The sequence below is a fragment of the Labrus bergylta genome, chromosome 7 (genome assembly GCF_963930695.1).
Source record: "Labrus bergylta chromosome 7, fLabBer1.1, whole genome shotgun sequence".
Taxonomy (NCBI): domain Eukaryota; kingdom Metazoa; phylum Chordata; class Actinopteri; order Labriformes; family Labridae; genus Labrus; species Labrus bergylta.
Genome location: NC_089201.1, coordinates 10,902,418 through 10,925,619, shown reverse-complemented (window position 1 = coordinate 10,925,619; position 23,202 = coordinate 10,902,418). Strand labels below are relative to the sequence as shown.

Genomic DNA, 23,202 nt, shown 5'->3' with positions numbered 1-23,202 from the left:
TGACCAACACTGTGGTAAAAGTAAAACCCTGTAAAAGGCTGCATGCACCTCACAATCTGAACTGTTAGTATTTCAGTCAAATCGAACTTAACTGGACACAAACATGTATGCATGACTGTACAATTGTAGTCATTTTTAACAATGCCCCTTGTTCAAAAGGAATTGTGCAACCCCTTCAGTGATTAAAGGCAGTGGAGGTCATTTTCAACTAGCATGATTTAAAGTAGCTCCGTCTACCAACTAGAACTGAATGAAGTAGAAATACTAATAATAAGATAGCCATCAGAGCTGGCCAAAAATAAGGAATAAAAATCTGGATTGGTTTTCGATGCAGTATGTGGGCTACAGAACACTGAGATGATTCATGCCCTTAGTCCATGTCCACAGACTGCTATATATTAATGTCAGACTGGCATATTAAAATAAGCTTTCCTAACTTTGCTTCAGAATTAATCTTTGTCAATACTGCCATGCCACAAAATAAATCTCACATGACCTTTCACAAATAATGAGCATGCATGTGCATCGGTTTTCTCTCATCCAAAACAGCAAAGCATACTCCATGGCTTATAACAAGCATGACACGGGAGTGACTTTTGAACAATAGCTTGCCCTCTGTGCATGTAGGAAGGAGTAGCAATATCAAACTCACAGCATTATCATCAAATGCAGAATGTCTTTGCACAGCACAGACAACAAGGTCAGCAGGACCTGTGTTAATGTTGAGTCCATCGCTTTAAGACCAAGCTCATGTTTGTTTTCTTACAGCAAAGGGTTTACTTGTTAAATCAGGGAGAGTCATGTTGTGATTTATGAGACCCATTTAACAAGTGAGTGTGGCTGTCTTTGTCATCACTTCCACTTGTCTCACTTTCTGCCCATTCACAGTTAAAAACAATCCTCAGAGTTATCAAACCCAACAGGGTCTGTAGAGTTTTTACTGGTCTTAAAAAATGCATAGTGTGGACTCGAGGTCAAAATGTAGCAACAGATGATGCATTTCAAAATATAAAAAAGTTTGTTGGAAAAAGTGTGGATGTGGCATCTTTGTTTCTGCTGCCATTACTGTCTGATGACTCTCAATTAACTATTTTAACCCCTACACTGTGGTGTTTTATCCACTTTCATTTATTCTCATTTATTTACAGTATTACAGAGGCAAAACAAGACATCACTCAGAAAGCACTTGGTGACAGTGGAAAGAAAAAGCTATTGTTTAACAGGAATAAACCTTGGGCAGAATCAGACTACTGGGTGGATGGACATCTGCCTCGGCAGGTTCTGTCAAACACGATAACAATAGAACCAAGTTTTTCAAAAGTGAGTAAGGGTTAGCCCGTATGTGTATTTAATTTAGCAAAGCCTGGTTTTCAGTGAAAAGTTTGGACATGTTTGAATGGACATCAGAACTTTTCTGCTCTGCCAAGAATAACATGTAAAAAATATTGTTACATTTAATGTACTGTAACTTAATACCAGAGCAGAATGTACAGCCGCTCTTAGGCTATACCACATCAGCCTCCATCGACATGTATTCACTGAACTTTAACACTGACATAAAAGAACACTTTATGTTATGTGCATGTGTTACTGTTCCCAAACCAATATAAAATCATTTTAGAGTCCTCAGAGGAGGGATTTCAAACCCTCCACAGCTTTATTGACTCTTGGTCACCAATATTCCAGCTTTCAGGCACGGCACTAACATTTTACCTCATTCTCATTACATTTAAAGTTTGGAATACGCTGTCTTTTAACAAACACAGTTATATGCTGCTCTTAAAACCATAGCCACGTTCATGCATCCGTCTCCTCTCTGTGTCACACTCACAAACACACACGCTCACAAAAAAGGCTTTTCATGGCGCACCGCACAGAGTCCACAGTGTCTTTGGCTGAATGAACACAGGGCCAGCAGTAAATATCCAGGACCTGCCACAGCACGGCCTGTATAAATGTGTCTCTTTGTGACTGTCTAGATTTTTCAAGGAGTTAAGAGGAGGTGTGTTGTAGGTGTTTTTTGTTTATGTGCATTCTGTTGTTTCGCACACAAGAACAGCAAAAAGAGAAGATTCTATTAAGAGGGCAGGGTCATGTCCTCACTCATAAAGGCAACCAGTCAGAGACAGACGCCAAGACTTTTAAGCACTGGACTAACAGGCCATCAAGCCTCTTAAGTTGTTGGCATTTGTCGCCCTTAACACATCCTTCCTGAACTCTGGTTTCGCCCACATACTTTAATCGGAACATGGAGCTAATTATGTGCGCAGAAAGAGTAATTGATTTTACACTTCTTAAAGCCCAAAAGCAACAAAAACGCAACCAAATGAACAGATAAGTTGTTCAGTTGGTTTTACTACAGGGGCTGAAGCTGTTTTGTGTTTGCAGAGGTTTAAGGGCAACTGCATCGGCTTGTGCTACAATAGTTCAGATCATGAACATTAAAGGCAGAATGTGCGACTTTTTTATCCAATAAATCCGGGATATACTGGATTGTGTGTGTGAGTGGTTTGTGCCTCAATTAAGAAAACCAGACTTATCTCTGATATCTGTTAAGACATATTGATATATATGGAGTATCGCCATTCAGCTCAACAATATCAAGATGTGAGTTTTGGTCAGTATCCCCACAGCCCTCATCTGTTGTAGTTTCATCTTGTTGACCATTCATGTCATTGATGGGTGTGGCTTGTGAATGGGTTTTTTAAAAGCCAAAGATTTTACTTAGTTTTCTTTTTCTAGGCAAAGTGCAGCGACCTTCTGTGTAGAATACAAATGAGCTGACACATTTTCATTAATGTGTATTCATTAGAATTGTATTGCATGTAAAATTACCGTAACTAAAAATGACCCTCGCTCTAACATTATGTATAACCTCTGATCGATTGCCTAATGAGTTTGTGGTGTTAATTGCTAAAGTAATCTACAATACAGCATGGTGTTCATTTGGTAAATGATGGCCTCAATTACTGAAATTGACAATTGAAGTAGACTATGCTTTAAGGTGAGCTTATCTGTAGTTAACTTTAACCAATGCATAAAGTCAGTGTGGCTCATCCACTTACACACATTCTGCTTTGGACAGAGCCCGACCAGCAGTTCAATGAATGGACAACAAAATGAATAACAAAACGCTGCTGGTTCCAGCCCATGGTATCAATCATTTTGGACATGGAGGAATGAATTTAGATCCTCACAATGCAGTTAAACAAAACAGGCTCTGTAATGGTAGCGTGTGTGCAGGTCAAAGGTTAACATTAAATGAATAAAGTGCTCCCCCTTAGTTGTCTTTGTATAGCTGGGTTTTTGGTTCTCTTTCAACTCTGGGCAAACTTACACACACACATACACACACACACACACTCACGCACAAACATACACACAACCAAACATATATAATCACTGACATCAGGAGTGCTTTTGTCTAATTTGTTTCTGAGAATTGTGTAATTGAGCCTCATTGCTTGCAGCTCAGCAGTACAATCGCCTCCTGTGATCCAGAGCTGTGTGCATGGTGGCGGAGGAGGGGGGGTTTCCTCTCCTGGTTTACAAGGGCAGGGATGACAGAGGTCATATGTGTGTGTATATGTGTGTTTTTTTGGGGGAGGAGTGGCTGGTGAACAGAAGGATGAAGTGTGCCCTCAAACCTGGGATTCATAGGGAGGCACTTTAGTTTGTATGTGTGTTTTCAGGCCTCATAAGTGTAAATGCACGCTTGTGTTTTGTAGCTTCTGAGTATGCATGGTAGTACATGTGTTTTACTTTCTGCAAAGTGTGTGTGTGTGTGTGAGTGTGTGCAAGCATATGTAGGTTGCCTGAATATATAAAGTGTATAAAGGTGGAAGTGTGCTGCTTTCTGCTGGTGTTAAGGCGCTCTGTGTTCTCGCTCTGAAGGCACCTCTGTTAGTTTGGAGGTTTTAGTCATTTCCCCTGGCAGACTTTCTGACACATGCACATTCACACACTCACTCCCACACACGCACATTTACAAACACAGACACACACATTAGTGAGCTTCATAGACAAACCCTTGTACTGAAAGCTGTGGAGAAAAAAGAAGCCAGAGCAGAAAGATTTAAACTCTGGGGATATTGGCACACTTTGTTGAGGTGGATGCCTCTCAAATACACGGGTTCCCATCCACACCACATCACACACACTCTGACTAACCCTCATCATCCAGGACACATCAAGCAAGAGTCTTTACATTACCATGCTGTATGGTCCACAGAATCGTTATGCTGTGACCGTAAAGAGAGTGTTTTTGTAGGATTATTTGTTTTGTTTTATTCCTCTAAAAGCCGTGGCTGGACGCACTGTGCTTTCAGGTCATCCATTCATCTGCCTGTCTGTCCCATTCATGTGACCAAAATATTTCTCCTTGAGGAATTATCTTTAAAGTTAGGAAAAAAAAAAAAAATACAGATTTTCAATATTACACTTTCAGGATAATGAAAATACACAGATATCCAGACAAACCAACAATAAAGGTGCACCTAAGAACATTCACAACAAGGTCCTATACCAGGCTTTGAAAGGGCAATTCATCAAACAATTATGATATACAAGTTAATTCCTTAAGGGTAACAGTATATAAATGACATCAACTAATCAAGGCAAACAGGCATACACACTGTTCCCCTATTAGAAATGCAATAAAAGAACACTCATTTTCTTAAACTTAGAGTATTTCCCTCAATTTTCTCAGGCAAGACTGTATAATAAACCCTTGAGCCACTTCTGTAGGGTTGGTGGTACAAATGTCCACTTTGAGTTTAGGACGAAAAAGATTAGATTTGGTGGTCAAAAATTAAAGGAATGGTATTTTACCTTATAACCTGTAGCACGTGTTAACATGTTTAGATTTATTAGCACTTGAGTTCCTTTTTTAACTGAAATATTCTCCCAAAAAAACTCCCAACAAAACAATTGTGTTCATTTTCACAGCAAACAAGGTCAAGGTTTTTCTTGTCTTCACCCTCTGCTAACATGAGATTTAGCTGCTATTTGTTTTACATGATTGTTAATTGAAGATCTAAGGTCTTTATTTTTACTCACATGTATCTACACACGCACGCACACACACACACACACACACGCACGCGCAAAACCAGTAATTAGACCTTTGCCATTAGGAAGGAGGGGGTGATGAACTCGGGGAGCAGACTATGACACAATGGTTTCTCCTCAAGACCACTGTTTATTTTTCTATATGTCCATCGGGTCTGCTCACAAGACGCCCATTCATAGCCACAAAAAAGCACTGTATGTGTGTGTGTGTGTGTGTGCGCACAAGACAGAGAAAGAGACAGTGTGAGTCAGTGAGAGATTACCTGTTTGCTTTACTTTAGATAGCAGGACACATATATGTGTGTAAATATGGACCATGTTTACGCCTGTCATGCCTCCGGTGTGAGTGTTGTACATATAAGAAGGTGCTGTGTTTGTGTGTGTAAAGGAGAAAGTGAGTGTTAATGAAAAGCATGTTATAGGTCTGTGGTTTTCAGTCACAGTTGGGAACCAGCATATAGTCACACATTCCCTCACATCACCACGACCGCATACACACACACACACTACCACACACACACACACGCACACAAACACACACACCAGCACAGACGGCACAGTACATACAAGGATGAATGGTCTCTGTTAAACCACCATTTGCATTGCCACATGTTTTAAAGCTGCATTATTTGACTTTTTTTCATAAACACAAATTTGACCTAACCCTAACTATGAGAATGGTTTTATGTATATCTGAATTTTAGCCTATAGATGCATAGGGAGACAGGGAAAGAGCACGGTGACTAAGTGAATAGAGAGAGTGAGGTGATTCAGAGAAATGAGAGGTTACTTTCTGTTTGTTTCACTGTGGTAACATTTAAAATCAACACACAGACACCTCTGCACACTAAAGAAGTGTGCCAGATTAGGTTTTAAAATCAAATTTATGTTTCATTTAGTAACTATTATGAATACAGCAAATGTCTTGGTTAGTGATGCACCGATTGGGGAAAATCAGGGACGTTGTTGATGCCGATGTTTGAAGTAACAAGTTAGCCCATAGCTGATACCGATGTTTGTTTCATGACTTCTTTTGGTGTAAGACTCCCACAATGACACCATTGTCTCGCATGTTTGACAATGAAAACAAATCAAAGTTTTTAGCACAACAAATACACATTGGTTCATGCGTCATTATATGCCAATATCGGCCAATACAGATGTTGAACCAATGCATTGGTGCATCCATTGCTACATGTTCCATCACTGGGGTAAAATAGTTATGGTAAATGAATATAAAATCCCTTCTCACTGTTTTCACAGTTTTTAATTTTCCATCATGTTTCTTGTTATGTTGTGATTGTATGTAGGATTAGTAGAATATTGTGTTGAATGTGATTGAGAAGAGTTTCTAAACAGGGGGCATGTTTAGGTATATAAAACCCTTTTCACACATACAGAAATCTCCTGAAAAACTTTAGGCTGTAGGCTATATGTGAACGCAAACAGCCGCATTTTTCGCCCGGACTTTACCTGGAGTTTATCTGGCCAGACCCATAATATTTTATTAGCTGATGTCTGAACGCGGCAGCATATACTCCGGAGATTTCAATTTGAGCCAATGGAAAGAGAGTGACGTTTATATACAGTGACTGCCTAAAGTGTCTGCACGCGACCACAAAGATCTCCGTGCACGTATTTAAACGGCTGCATTATGTTTTCTGTTCGTCAGTATGTTGTTCTCCTCTCTTTTGTGGATGTTGTCATTCCATTGGACTACACATAGTATTGATATAAAGGCAAATATTCTCATTATAACGTCGTGTAGTGGACTCTGTTGCTTCGGCCGCTACTTCCGCGTTGTTTATTTACGTCTTACCTCGGGGAAAAAACAATTCTTCCTTCTCTCAGATTTCTCACGTCATTGTCTGAGTTTTGTTTTTTCGTCAGCTTGGCATGGGATGATCCAGGAACTTCAAATGTTTGTTCTGTCATCTGTCCTGCCCTTTTCCCTACTACATTACTTTGTATTTGAATTCATAAAATACAATTTGTCTGAACTCTACGTCTTCACATTCAACTACCATCCAACCCATCCAGACAAAATGAGCACTATGCTAAAGTGCAAGTGGTTTAAATTTGAATGTGTGCAAGCTTGGACTTGGAGTTATTATTAGCAGTGTCTGAGCATTGATGATGTAATGTGTCTTTGCAGAGATACTGCAGGCAGACAGACCCAACCTGAGGAGGACACAGAGCGAGGAGACTCCTTGTGCAGCTGGACCAAACAACAGGTGAAGACACACACACACACACACACACACACACACACACACACACACACACACACACACACACACACACACACACACAGGCATATTGTTTCCCTATATATTATGCATTATGAGAAATGAGAGTCAAACCCTTATAATATCATCTGAGTCTGTGAGTGGTTAAAAAAAGCACTTTTAATAAATGTACTAAAAATTGCCTTACATGTGATCAACAAAGCTCAGTAGTCCTCTCTCCTCCTCACGGTCTTACTAAGAATAACCCTGCAGCCATAAAAGCCTGTTTCCCTTAAGACCTCAAATATTGTGAAAAAAGAAGGCCTTGTTTATTGTGAGAGCAGGGATTAACCTGTCGTGTGAAGAATAATACTTATAATAGAAGAAATTCTAGTAATATAAAACAGATTCTTTCTCACCAAAGCCGTATAAGAGACAGTTTTGATATCATTTTAACGCTTCTGTTTTTCTGTAACTTAATTTTCTTTGGAAATGTGCAAGTGATTTTTTGCAGAACAATCACATAACATTTTTGAATCCTCATAGCTTACCCAAACACATACACACACCTGAAACATGCTTTTTTTTGTCATCTTAATCACAGTTGGCTACTCTGGTTTCATCATTCTGCACACATTGTGGTGTAAAGAAAATAGAAAGTACTGTATGCAAAGGGCTTATATGAAAATCCTAAAGTTGAAGCAGTATTGTAATCAAAATAAATGGAAGAAGAGGCCTGAGGCCTGAGTGATGGAAGCCTGTGCCAGTGTGGTCGATTCAAGCACTTATGAAAAGTGCCAGCATGTTATTCCCCCCCCCCCCCCCCAAAATGTGGTTTCAGACGCTGCTCTCCCGGCTAGAATGGTAGTGGGATAATAAATAGTGGCGCAGACTGCATTTATTTCAAAACTCTGCAGCGGGGCTGCATGGGGGTCAGATGGCATTTCCCTTTAAACATTGCATGGGGGCATGAAACACAGTTCAGCCAAGAGCCCAAACCGCTGCTGTCATGGAACAGCAGTCAACATCTGTATCAGACGCCGCAGAGAGAAAGAGGAAGAGCGGTGAATCTATTGGTCTCCCATGACGAGCAGCTCTGTGCCCACACACAAAAACATCCATGAGGGTACAAAATGAGCTTTCCTGAATAACACAGGAGTGCAATTTTAATTTACTTCAATCATGATGATCACATGTTTTTTAAATGTATAACAAAGTGGAAATAAGTGTTACAACATGCAATCAGTTTTCAGCTTGTGCACTGAAAGTCAAAACAAATTGTTTTAATAACAAGAGGATTTTGAGTTCTTGAACTTCTGTAAGTGAAGAGAGATATGTTCTGAATCTAAAGAAGGCAGCAGCTCAGCTACAACTCCTTGAAACCACCAAACTGGTTTGAGCTAGTATCTGCTTTGGTCAGTGTTTTTTTTACCAGTCAAACCAAGATTTCTGAGGAACCCAAACCTCTTGGGTTTGAAAACCTTGTGAAGGATGTACATGTATAAGTAATCCTTCCCTAAAAAGTAAGATAACATTGATAACTTCAGCTCAACCTGCAAGCCTCTCCTGACTTTCTGTCCACCTCTGTCCAAGTTGCAATATTATCAAATGATATATTGAATGAATACATTTCAGTAAAGAAAGAAATATTTGGTTCATATTTTTTGCCGTATCCCATTCTTACAGTACGCTTGACTGGTTCTTATGTCAAGTTTTGGCATCCTTCCTCTTCTGCCTCCTCTTCTTAATGTAGCAAATAAAGTAAAAATGAGCACAGCCCTGGATCTGGTTTTCTGTTCCCAGCTTGGCCTCAGCATTCCTCGATTCTGGTCAGGGAAAGCCAACATGTTTCTGTATTTATAAAAGCTCCTGTTGCGAAGAGATGTTATATTTAGTGTTTGGAAAATATCTGGGTGTTCAGAGAGGAAAAGAAATAGACATCTCTGTTTTTGTGTTTTTAAATGTTGCTTTTGTACATGCTCGTATATATGCCAGGTCTGATCCCCTGAGTCGGGAACAACAATAGGTCTAATTATAAGTTGTCAAAAAAAGGAAGCAGACATGAAGGTCATCATAAAATGAGTAGGAGAAACTGCCAGACACATTTTTTTCCACACTGTAAGTATAAATATTGATGTTCTTTTGTCATCACTGTCTCATCGCACCTCCCTCCCTCTGTCTCCTGCCTTCTAACCTTTTTCCTTCATTTTCTTCCCTCATCTTGCTCTGCATCCTTTTCTCTGTCTCTCTGTGTAAATCTGTCTCCAGGAGTAACCGGCACTCAGTGGGGGGTTCACAGGGTGGCTCTCCCGGGTGCACCAGAGGGGTCTCTTTGACTAACGGGGAGCTGAGTGAGGAGCAGATCACCGGGCCTGATGGTTCATCCGTTCGCCTTCGACCTTCTAAGAGTCACGGCAGCCCTGGAAGCAGCGCAGGTACACAATAAGCTCGTCTCCTTCTGGACTTAAGTGTATTTATGCTAACTGAAATCTCTTGATTAATGTATTGTGGTATTAAACAAAGAGAGGTGGCTGCTAGTAATTAATGCAAATATTATATTAATCAAAAGGGGTGATTAGAGGTAACAAATTGACTCAAAATGAAACAAAACCACATCATGAACTTCAGAACGATGTGCTCAAACTCAAACCTTCACAAAGAGGCAGACTTCTCTTTGCATGCAGCATGTATTCAGCCTCCTTTGAAGTCAAAGTCTTTGATCAGAATTTGATCCGTTTTGAATATTGCCGTTCTTTCCCTCTCTTCTCAAAGAGTCCATGTCAGTGTTTTCTACAAATGGATTCCAACAGGGCCAACCTCCCAGTTATGTTTACAGGCGCATATGTTTGCCGACCACTTTATGAAACATACTGCTTATGAGGATTTTATGAGAAACAGACAGACAGGAATGGAGGGGATGATGTCAGCGAGGTTTAGACCTCGATTGGTGTGAAAAAACAACGGTGTTATTTAAAAGTATAATCAGGACATTATGATTGATTTCCCTGCATGTGGCTCGCAGTGATTTCGGTCAGCAGCACAGCAGATCTCGATCACTGTTTCTCAATTTAAAATTTTTCCTAATTGGCATGGAGTATTATTCAGTATTTTTATAATTATTGTAAAGGGTAGATAAAAAAAAAAAAGTGTATAATTAATCAATTAAACAGAGAATCACTTTTTGAAACATTCTGGTTCAGCTGTGTTGTGTGTTTTCGGTGTCGGGGGAGTTTCCTGCCAAAGTGAATATAACCTCACTGAGGGAAAGTACAAAGACCAGTTCTTCTGCACAGCTTTTTGTTTGTTTATAGGATCATTTTGTACTTCTTCTTTGTCAATAGGAAGTTAAGAAGTCCCACATGTTTTTGTTTTTTTACAATGGTACGTAAATGTAGTCAACTGATTCCAACGTTGTGACTTGTTAGTAACGTTCCTCTCTCTCATCCTTCTCGGTCGCTTTTCTCTCTCAGACAAAGTTGAGTTGACTTCTAACGGGCTGGAGAATAGTCGTGGGAGCGTGGCCCGTCACACGCCTCCTCCGCCCTCACCGTCAGGCCGCTCCCCGGCAGCCAGCAGTAGCAGCAGCAGCCCCTCTCCAGGTCAGGACGCCCTCGCTCTGGCTGCGCCATCAGAGCCCGGCCCCAACGCCACCCCTAACAGTGAACAGGCCAGCAACAGCAACACAGAATCCAATAATGAGTCGCTTCCGGCAGGGTAAGAGAGGCAGTGTATGCAAATGTATGAAACATTATACGTATTGAAGTGGTGCAGTGGGAGCTCATTAACACTTCCTGCCTGTATGATAGATTCTCAAGTAATCTGTAAAACTATTCTTTACCTTCTTTTTACATAATGTTGTGTTTAAATTACTAGAAGTTTGGCATTGCTCAGGGGAATTCTATTCACAGCTGCAGCACTGCTCTTATGTGACCTTTTGAGAAATTTGGATCAGAGTATGATCACATTTTGTTTAAATGACAAATTCAGATTTAGTAATTTTTTCAGAATAATTGGGCAACACTACAATAGCTAAAAGATTGGGAAGAGGATCAACCTCTCCATGATGATATTCAAGGCAGGTGACTCTAAATCCAGCTGTTGAGTCAAAACCTTCAACGCTGAGGATATCAAAGAAATGAAAAAAGTTTCAATATCAAACTCTGATTAAAGAAAAAATGAGAATCTGTTTTTTTTTACATCCGACAATAAAAGATATAGATACAATGATTTTGTTTTCAATTTTTAGATATTATATTCTAAATAGAATTTTGAAGGACAAATGACACAGATACAGAGTAGATACATGTCTTGCAAAAACCTGCAATGTTAAAAAAGGCACTTATATTCTCAACTCGTGTTTAAGGTTATATCAGCACTCTGAACATTTCTTAATCATTTGAGTGTTGATATTTTCATAATCCTCACTATCCCACACTTATTACACACTGAGCAATTATCGTGAGACGCTGCCTTTACTCTATGAATAATTTAAATTGGGTATTATAGAGACAGGTGTTTGCTCTGTAATTAGATTGTTTTATATAATAGGTACTTTTAGCATATTTGTAAAATGTAAATCTGAGAAGTTAACTAAATACTTGTGTCTTTCTCTCTCTCTCTCTCTATTTGTGTGTAGCTGGGAGCAGAGGGTGTTGCCTCATGGCCGAGTATATTACGTTGACCACAACACCAAAACCACGACATGGGAGAGACCACTGCCACCAGGGTATGCCTGCTACATTTAAAAAAAATAAAAAAATTTAACATTTATTTTTGGACTTTTTGTGCCTTTAATTGAGAGACAGGACAGTGGATAGAGTCGGAAATTAGGGAGAGAGAGTGGGGAATGACATGCGGGAAAGGAGCCACTGGCTGGATTCAAACCTGGGCCGCCCGCTTGGAAGACTAGCTTCCATACATGGGGTGCGCGCACTAACCACTGCCCCACCAGCGCCCCATGTCTGCTGCATTTGAACTGGTTTTCTGAGTTGATGTATTTAGAATTGACACGCGTTGAGATTATACAGCGTAAAGGTGACTGTGACAGATTTCAGCCAGTCATGCAAGCCTTTTCACCAATGGTATTATGTAAATAATGTTTAACTGTTTGAGCAGAGGAAAATAAGAACAACTGAGCAGCTTCTGGTGTGCGGATTCAGTCTTCCTTTTACTTTTTTTAAAGTTTTGTCCAGCACCCAGTATTCAACAATTTGGATGTGCATGCTGTTTGATTTTTTGTTTCATAGAAAGTCCAGAAAAGTGTCACAGGGAATATTCCTGTTTAACCCCAGTCTTGTCCGGTAACAGGCCAGGCCTTCTTGTGTTTCATTTTTTGAGGGTTATAGTAGTTTCATTCATTGTGATTTAGTCTTAATCAGTTTGATTTGTGTTTTTGTGCTAACGCAGCACAATGAAAACACAGTTTTCTTTGCCCTTTCTTAGTTAACTGCATTATAAGGGAACCTGTGCCAGAGCCCAGCCCTTTTATGGCTTTTTTTTCTTGTCCCAATTATTTATTGATTTTCAGTGCGACTGAGTGACTGAGAGAAAAAGAGGCTGTTTTTAGGAAAAGGTCAACCCCACTTTTCCCCAAGCCTCCACCCCCATCTCAGTTTTTCCATACAAGGAATGAGAGCGTGGGGGCCGGAGAACAAAAGACCTTTCTTAGCACCACCACATGTACTTCTATCCACCAGTGTGTCGACTGCTGGCTGCCACGGCCCTTCAGAGGATCAATTAGCAAACTGATGCCAGGCTAGTGGAGTGCTCCAGATGTACACACCAGGAACGGTTTAGAAGTTTGGGGGGTAGCGTGGGGGTAAAGGCAAAAGACATTTGGAAGCTGAACTAATGAAAGCCATCCAAAGCCAGACGGAGGGGAGCTTCTGAGACACACTGCTCTTTATCAAATATATTGCAGTTTTTTAAAGTAGTTATGCATTATGAGTTCAGCCCCTCTGGTTATTTGCAAAATGTCATAAAAAGTTTCTTTTAGTCTTTAGGGTCTCTTTAGTTACTGATGCTCGGTGCTAAAAAGACTGTCCCTCCTCCCATCTTCCTCAGGTTGTGGTTGCTTATTGTATGACAATGTGTGGTAAAGTGACTGTTTCTGAGTAGTTCTCTTTGTATGTGTGTGTGTATGTAAGAAGTGAACCTTAAAATTGTGAGATCACTTATTGGTTGGCAGACTGTTGTTTTAAGGCCTCCAGTTCGGCTTTTTGGAGCCAAGAGTGACCATTATTATACAAGACTATGGAAAGGCGCCATTTGTGAGCAAACATAAGGTTATTGAATTTAGACATGTATACAGTCAGAGCCCAGTGCTACTTAATGAGCTGACTGATTAGCTAGTTGACGACAGTGTTTTCCTTTGAGTGATTTATTTATTGGATTGAGATTGCAGTGCAGTTGTGGCTGTGGCTCAGTGGAAGGGTCGGTCGTCTCTCATCCGCAAGGTTGGGGGTTCTTTCCCCAGCACCAGATGATGTGTCCTTGGGCAAGACACTTGACCCGATGTCGCTCCCGCTTATTTGTTGGCAGCATATGGATGTATATGAATGGGAGTGGTTAATACTGATGGACACTTTACATTGCCTCTGTCATCAGTGTGAGAATGGGTGTGGATGTGTAGGTGTGACCTCCTGTTGTGTAAAAGTGCTTTGAGTTGTCAGAAGACTAGAGAAGTGCTATACAAGCTCAAGTCCGTTTACCATTTACAGATTCTCACGTGGCATTTTAATATATGCACTCCTGAAAATATCTAGATGAGTTGAGGAGAACTGCATTAACTCCTCACAGCCGGAGACTATCTCTGTCAGACAGGAGGGGGGATTTCCCGAGGTTAGGACGTGGCGTACAAAAAAGTAACAAATGAAGCAACAGATTTGATGCTATAATGAGAATATTTGCTTTAATATCAATCCTACATGTAGTTTAACGGAATCACAGTAACGGGGTTATTCTCCTGTTTTTCATTCTTTGTAAATCACGTCCCTGAAATATACTATGAAATGTCCAATTATGAATTTGTATGATGTAATGGTGCTCTTCTTTGCTTTAATATTGTTCTTAGCCTCTGTCTTAATTGTAAGTTAAAGTAAATCTAACAGTGTTACAGACACTTAAACTAAAGTTAAAGCAGCTTCATTTGGTCAACACAAATTATATTCTCTCTCCTTAGAAATTTAGAGAGACAGATGATTGGAAGTCAGAGTGATAGCTGATAATTAATGAGTTGAGATCAAAGATGTCCTGTATGAATCTTTTAACAAGTTCATCGTAAGCAGACTAAAGTGAAGAAACACATGGAACAGATAGTCATTAACATGACTGGTAGGATGATGTAAAGTCAGAATGCAGAACCAAGAAGAGGCTCTCAGGCACGCCACCGAAGGCTTTGGCATTTTCTCTGGCTCCAGTAAATAACTGGCTAGTGCTAATATCAGAGAGGGAACTTTTTTTTCCTGCTTTCTAAAGGAACCTCAGACTGCTCAGAGACTATCCCTCATCTGAATAACTCCCTGTGTTCTCTATCATCCACGGTACTGAAGTGTCTTTGAGGCCCATGACCAGCTCCTGCGGTGCTGTTGTGGATCTGAGCCTGACTTCTTAACCACATTAGAGAAGCGCCTTTTCCTTCAGAAGACAACAAAGTACCATGAGATAATCTAGTTTACTGTTGTTTCTGAACTCAAACCTTCAGGATGGTGATGGAGACCATGTGGGCCCGACCTTCACAGGAGACACCAAAAGCTTTTTATGCCCCCCCTTACTTAAAGAACGACAGCAAAGAGGAATTTTAGACTCTAGAAATACAATTAACAGCATATTTATATACACAGTCAAAGTCAGCTTTATTTATAGAGTGCTTTAAAAACAAACAAGGTTTGTACTAAAGTGTTTATTTAAAGCTTAAACATGAACAAGAACATGATGTAGCTCACTTTTCTTAAACCTATTTGAGGACGTGATTAAGTTGCATTATGTTGCTCATAGTAACAGAGCTGCTACTTTTAATTGGTGTCCTTTAGTTACTAAACACATTAATAATGAAATCACAGCTGTCATCTTACTACAGTACCATTTGAAAATATCCACCTTAACACTACTACCAGAAAGGCCTCGTTATATACTGGTTTGGTAGACCCAATTCTCCTCAATGATTGGTTGGAGATGTCTGGACACATGGTTATGTCCCTCAGGCTCAGAGAGTAACACCTGAGTACCTGCATGTGCTGTTTTCTTTGAATAAACCAAAAGATCCAAAATAAATGGGGATTCATTTTATTACAATCTTCATGATACAGCACAAGATGTATATTATGTGTTCACCATGGAAGGATGACTAAACAGGCTAACTCTCTTCATAATACCCTCTTCTTCTCCTTAACACTTAATACACATTGAATGCATGTGACTTAGAATCATTTGTTTGGGTACAACACAAGTGTGATAAATAAGACAAGCCTGCTGCACACTGTCTTGAACCCGGGCTGCCAGCTTGGAGGACTACAGCCTCCTTACATCGGGAGCGGACACTAACCATTAGGCTACCGGTGCCGCAGACCATTGGGAAATTTATGATGAAGAGTTCTATAGAGATTTTAACTGATTGAAGTACACTGAAACTTGTCTCCCTATCATCCTGTGGCTCAGTGGGTAGAGTCGCTCCTCTCTCAACCAGAAGAACCAGAACGCTTTGACAGTCAGAAGACTAGAAAAGCGCTATACAAGCTCAAGTCCATTTACCATCCTGAGCACAATGGATAACAGACTGCTTGACAACTTGCGTGCGTGCGTGCGTGCGTGCATCTCCACGTCTTTGAGTATTTCCGTACTGTTTTTTTGGTAGCAGACGGAAGTGGCTGGTGGGTTCTTTTCTGAAATTCTGTAGTGCTTAAGTCACAGATATGAGAATAGGAGCAGAGCTGAAGTGAGTCCTGCTGAGCCCAGAAGACTGGTCTGTGTGTGTGCACTGTCTATCTCAGTCCATGTCCAGACCCCCTGTCTCAGGGGAAAGACAGGATAAACATAGACCTCTGAGTAATACCTCTGGCAGTGCCCTGACACAAACACACACCACTCATGGTTATTGTCACTCAGACTAATGATGTGTCCCATTGTTTTCCCTCGTCATCAGCCTTAAATACCGGCTTTGTTTTTAAAGTGAATAAACAGTTGAATGGCGTTTGAGGTTTGAGACAAACTCATCATAATCTCCCCAAGACAAAAATAGATCCAGGGGCCTGTCATGTGAATGTGCCACATCTTTCTGCTATCCCTTGAAAGCTTACTTTCTGGTGAATTAGGGGGACAATGACCATATCATCTGCAGTTATAGGAACTGTTCTAATACATGCACAGGTTTTCCCCTCTTTCCCTTTTTCCTCCTCCTCCCCCCCGACTCCCTCCTCTGACTGTTTTCTTTCCTTTTCTTGCCTTTGTTTCTGTTTCCTTGCCACTATAAATGAGTTACTATCTACGCAGATTTTTTAACGCAACCACCCACCCTGAACATGCTTAATAAAGATGTTGTTAAAGGCAAAGCTCCTCTCACTTTTCCACTCCCTTTCTGTCCCCCATCCAGCTGGGAGAAACGAGTGGACCAGCGGGGCAGGTTCTATTACGTGGACCACAACACCAGAACCACCACATGGCAGAGGCCCACAGCCGAGTCTGTGCGAAACTACCAGCAGTGGCAGAGCCAGCGTAGTCAGCTGCAGGGCGCAATGCACCAGTTCAGCCAGCGCTTCCTCTACCAGGTACTCCATGCCTTCAACGGCCCAGTTTGTTTTCACACAGGGTGCTAGTATACAGGGGATAAGACTCCCTTCTGAGAAGGCATCAATTGGTCTTGTTGGTTTGTCCCTTGTAACCCGTAAAAACCACCCTCTTCAGTTGATCAACCACATTTTGTGCAACCAAATGCAAAGTAAACATGTTAACTCAAGAACAACAACGGAATTGATTTGAAGGAGATTTGCTTGTGGTGTTTTACATGTGGTGCTGACATCATCAGTAGCTCTGTATCAACGCTAATGTGCCTTAAATACTAGTTGCCAACCGACATTGTAAAAAAAAAAAAAAAAAATCCTCCTTTTAGGTTAAACAAACTGTTTAAGGATATTTGTTTGCTAATACTGTCATCGGTGAGGCTGAAAAGTGAAATACATTTCATGAAAAAGTTTTTATGGATCTTGGTTTAGAATCGCACGTCGTCCTCACAACTCCACGGTGCAGTGAGAGGACGGTTGCAGTATTAAAGGATGTGTTTCTGACATGTTTAGTGTTTAACAGTATTTTTCCAGTGGAATTTGTGGAGGTTTGGTATGTGACAGTCACTGTCCTCTCAGCGGAGCAGTCAAGGTCAAGCTGCAACCAGACAGTAAAGACTTATTGGACTAAACAACAGAGCTTTGTCAAAGGGCCGTTTATAAAACCTGCCTTCAAACTCTTATATGCTTCTATAAAAACAAACCACCCTGCATATTTCACTTTGTAGGTGATTTTGTGCTGCTGTTTGAAGCCGCTATATTTACGCCCCTGTGACGTTTCGCCTTCAATGTTGTGTAGCCATAATGGGGGTGATCCACCCTCTATACCCTCTTTGAAGGTAGTAAAACAGGTAGGCCTGCTCGATTTTGGCAAAAAACATAATCACGATTATTTTCATTGAGAAGGGAGAGACCACGATTATTCTACAATTCACTTAGCAGACGCTTTTATCCAAAGTGATGTACATCAGAGAGTAAGTACAACACAAGCAAGGATCTAGAAAAAAAGGAACAATGTCAGTAAGATTGGACACACAGGTGCTGACAGGCATTGCACAACATTGACAGCAGTTCTTGAGAGCTCTAATCAGTATAGAAACTATTTTATAAGTCATCGTTATCAAACAAAAACAATCGTCACTACCATCATCATCATCAATAATATGGAGACCATCATCATTAAGTTAGTAGGTGTTCATAAAAGAGCTGGGTCTTAAGCTTTTTCTTAAAGGTGCAGAGGGACTCTGCAGATCAAATGGAGTTTGGAAGTTCATTCCACCACCGGGGGGCGACAGAGGAGAAGAGTCGAGTCAGCGTCTTAGGACCCTGTTGTGAAGGTTGGATCAGACGCCTTTCATTGGCAGAGCTTGGTGGGCGGGAGGGTTCAAACAAGATTAGTCATTGATGTTACAACATCTGCATCACATGCATTTATCATAAACACTCATAACTCTTTAACATTCTGAACACTTTGAAGAACAAGAAATTAATGAAAACAAGTAATTTAAAAATGTGCAAATATATTATGATGTAATATATATAAAATATATATTAATAAAAATAAATTAACTATGTTTTTGAGGCAGTGGTGGTGTGCTCTTATGACCAAATAGTAACAACCAACTCTTTGAAACAATTACCAAACATGACAAAAACTATGGACAAAACGGGCGCAAGACATCACGCAGCACAGTAATTGTTAAATATCGATTATCGCAGGTTGTAATTGAAAGTGAAGCTCAATGCATAGCACTAAGCAGAGGTGATACAGAGGTGAGACAGGATCAGCTGAGCCAGCGGGGGAGTGCAGCGCTGTGTGTGTGTACATGTCTGACTGTGTGTGTATGTGGAGCTCTCACTGTGGCGGGTAATGGGAATTCACAAACTGGGACGAGAATATTATGCTGTCACACAATCATTATGAATGTAGACGTAATGATGGCTGAGCTTAGTTACGGCACTAAGCGAAAAAGAGCCGTCTGAAAAGCTTGTGTCTGCATTTACCATACCCATATTGTTTGCTCATTCAGTGTTTGTCATACATTGATTTATTTGTGGGAACTAGTGCATCGGTGTCACAATAGTTGTTGGCTTTAGATCTCAAAGAAGATCACCCGCCCCTAGCTGTCTTACTGGAGATGATGGCAAGTGGCACTTCTGCCATGTTCCTGAAGCTCTCTGAGCGTTTTAGTCTAATAAATAAATGACCGGTCGTCTTCCAGGCTACATTTGCCACCTTGACAATAAGCCACAGTCACAAACAGTATAACTTTTATAAGGTGTTGTTTTCCAATCCCTGGCTACTTCCATTATGCTCTCATATAAATCAGGTCACTTCTGGCTCAAAACTTGAGGCGACAGAAAAGGCGGCTCACAGACCAAAGGTTAGAGTGGCTTTGTTCCTTAGGTTTTAAAACAGGTTGAAAATCTGTAAATCAGAGTATTTCTCCTTTTACACTATGAGTCAGTGATAACAGTATATCTGTCTACATGTTAAAGTTTTAATTTTAGTTTAGTTTTAAATTTTGATTAGGCTTTGAGCAAAAATCTGGCGTTTTGAATTGTAAGGAAAGGAACAGTAGTCTTTTGTTAAGAGTTGAACGCAACGTGTGAAAAGCAAAGGGGCATAGCTGCTAACTTTTTACTGATTTATTGTCTGCTGGCATCTACAACAGCTCTTGGACATTTATCTTTTTGGACCTTGGTAGTAGTGTTTTATTTTGTTGAATATAGCACACAGGTTGTTAATGATACAGAGATGGTATCGTAGGAAAAGAAAGGAACAGATTACATGAATCAGGATGCCTCAGTATTAGGATGTAGATTATGAAGTGATTCCTTGTTTATTGTTTAGCACCAATACACCAAGTCAAATTCCTTGTATGTGTAAATGTTCTTGGCAATAAACCCTGATTCTGATTTTGATTCTGAAGTACCAAAGCTGACAAATTCTTCCTTTAAGCATTTTGATGTTGAGATCGTCACCTCCTTCCCTTCTTCTCCTCAGCCCTGGTCCCCTCTCTCTCTCCCTCCCTCTTTCCTTTCGATCAGTGTGTGTGAGAAAAGCCAATAGGCAGGTCTGCCCTGCATGTTGATAGTACACTGGTCTGTCTTGGAATGCCCACTCTGCTGATAGCAGCAACTATTTATGGCTTCAGTGTGTGTGAACAAGGAAATACACTCAGAAGAGCTCATAGTTTAACTGAAAACTCTGCCGCTTGTTCTGCTGCCTGACTGAAAATATCACTGTGTGGATGGGCTGTAACTGAGGAATCGCTAAAAGATGTCTTTTGAACAATTACTTTTTAACTTCTCTAGCTCCAGCGCATTTTTTCAACATTTTGTCACACGCATGTGTCATTGATTCAGTGATCTAAATCCAATTTTTGTTGCAAGAGACTTCTGAATTGAGGGCTGAAAAGAATGTACACTAGTAAGTTAGACTTTCAATATACATTGTTAAGTTGAATGTATTCAACAAACCTCCTGTTAGTGACTAACAGCAGGTATGTGTCACAGCTGCTTCACCTGAACATGAGCTTATCTGGACACTTTCTGCTGACTGCTGCTACTTAACATCGTCACTTGTCTGTTGACATCATGGAAGTTTTCTTTACTGATTCACAGTAGAGATTTGCTTCCCATAACAATTCCGCTCAATTGAGTCGCATGGACATGTTATCCAGAGGGTAGTATCTTTGTGTGTTTAACCGACCAATGAGAACTTGTTTGCCTACGACTCTTCGTCGACTAACATCTGGTCGACTATTATGGGCCAGCCAAAGACTATATATGTGTATGTGTCACTGTGTGTGCTGATATGTGTGTAGGTCTCTACATGGGGTTTCCTGGTAGTGGTGCTACCTTTCCTACCTCATACATGTTCACGTTTACAATGCGCACTGACTCAACACTGACTCAAACAACATTATGATTTCTAATAATTGTGTAATTGAGAAAGGAAAAATTTCAGATTGAAACCTAATTTATTATACCATTTAATGTGCCCTGTTTAAAATGAAAATCATTACAACATAAAAGTGAATGTGATTATTTCCCCAGTTTGAGCAAAGATGATGAATTAAATCATGACTAGGGGGCTACACCTGGTCATTTGGAGCATCAAACGCTGTTATTCTTGTATTCTGTTGTATTTTTGTGCACCAATTTGGCACTTCCTGCATTGATATCAAATGTCAGATTCTAGTAGATTTAAAGTGCTAAATTTAACATGGAGTCTGATGATGAACATGAAAGACACGCCTCAGCTGTTTTCTCAATTTACAGGATTATAAATTAGACAGATTTTATCATATTTGTGGGGCGGCTGTGGCTCAGTTGGTAGAGACGTAGAGACTGAAGTGCAGACGCAAAACGGAAACGGCACATATAATGATGAGGTCTTGTGTTACTCCGTCTGACTCTCAAGTTCATCAGTTAAGTCTGGAGTCTGTAACAGTCACAGCTTTCTTACATGAACAATCGGAAGCTTAATGCACAATTGAAGATCCGTGTAGGTGTTCATAAATAAATAAATAAATCATTGATAGGGACAATTTAGTGGTAGTTGGATTTTTGTGTAGGACAAACCTTTACAGCAGCATAGCAAAACACACGCACAAATGCTCTAGCGGAAAACTTTTAACATCTTCCTTGCACTGGATTGATTATGCTACAGCGCCGCCACCATATCCGCATGCAGCAGTTATTGCATTTAGAAATGACAGAATCAGCAGATGCTTTACTTGGAAAACTGTGTTCTTCATGAAAACCCCTGTCAGACTTTGACCAGGGCTGGTGGCGGTATGAAATTAGGCAGAGGTGGCCGCCTTCAAGTTTTGAATGCAGGAAACACCCTGCTACAGTAAATCACATGCTCCTTGTGTGTGTGCGAGTGCGTGTGCGTGTGCGCGCATGTGTGGGGTTTGAGCAGATGTGTTCATGGAGCTGTAATGTTGAGTCCAGGTGCCACATTTCTTTACTATAGCACATGACGACCAAAGAAGGTGAAGGGGATCATCATCTTTGACGCAGACCGGACCGTGCCCCTCTGAAGCGATGCCTGCCTGCATGTATATAAAAACAGAAACACACATGCAACTATTTGCACTGTGCAAAGTGTTGTCTTTTCAAACTTATAACACCAAAACCAAGGAGTTTACATCCATGTTTGTGTGGATGTGTTGTGTGTGTGTGTGGATGTGTTTGCAGAGTAATTGCAGCTTGTTAGGACCCCAGAGAGAACAGCCTCAGAGTCATTAACTACTGTTTCCGGCTCTCCCCAATCTCCCACTTATTTTCACTTTAAACTGTCTTTTTCTTCTTTACCTCTGTTCTTTATTGTAACCCCACCCACCCATTCTCTCCATCTATCTGTCATCTCTCCAAAATCCCCCAACCCTTTTTTTTTCATTCTCAAAATCCCCCTTTTTTTGCACTGCACTGAAAATATCCTTCTTACCCTCTTTTTTTTCCTGTTTTTACCTCCCCTCGTCGTCTGCTCTCAGATCAGAACTTCTCTCAATTGCCCCCTTCTTCCTTCCTCCTCTCTCCATCTCTGTTCATTCTCGCTGCAACAAGGACCCTTAACAGCAGCACCTGAATCGAGCCCTGTGTTTCATCACTTGCACTCACTGAACAGAAAACTCACACACATCCACACGGCTGAATGTCACGTTCAGTAATGTTTGAACACAGTTTGTCGGTGCTCGTGTTTCCTAAAAGCACTTTTGTAAGTGCTTAATACCATGAAAGGACAATGAACAGATGTATGTTTGAACTAAAGTGGAGCTGCTTCTATTTGGGGATAGGATTTAACTTGAGAGGGAGCAGAGTTAGCTAGAATAAATCAGTGAGTTGGCGTGATTAGAGTTGTTTCACAGCAATTACACTTTAAAGCACAAATGAACACACAATGATTTTGGATTACTGGTGTATCCAGTTTAAGGGGCACCCTTAATCCTGACCTCTGTGGCTTCTCTGAGAGCATGCGAGCGTCAGCGACAAAACCAGCCTGATTCTATTGTTACCAATGAGAGTGTCCCAACTGTCCACAAGCGACGTTTTTACCCGGACGCTCCGTTTCTATTCTCCTCTTCGGCTCTACAAGGCACTGACACTCAGTTTTCTTA

The 23,202-nt window shown here is 40.7% G+C and overlaps 1 protein-coding gene across 1 annotated transcript in view; it reads left to right on the top strand.

The window, feature by feature from the left end:
* The window catches only part of wwp2 (WW domain containing E3 ubiquitin protein ligase 2), a 54,231-nt gene that overhangs the window by 11,798 nt on the left and 19,231 nt on the right, over positions 1 to 23,202 (top strand). The window contains exons 6-10 of the mRNA XM_065956731.1: positions 7,226 to 7,304; positions 9,567 to 9,733; positions 10,769 to 11,012; positions 11,935 to 12,024; positions 16,885 to 17,059. Of these exons, the coding sequence (XP_065812803.1) occupies positions 7,226 to 7,304; positions 9,567 to 9,733; positions 10,769 to 11,012; positions 11,935 to 12,024; positions 16,885 to 17,059 (755 nt within the window). The remainder of the gene's footprint in view (positions 1 to 7,225; positions 7,305 to 9,566; positions 9,734 to 10,768; positions 11,013 to 11,934; positions 12,025 to 16,884; positions 17,060 to 23,202) is intronic.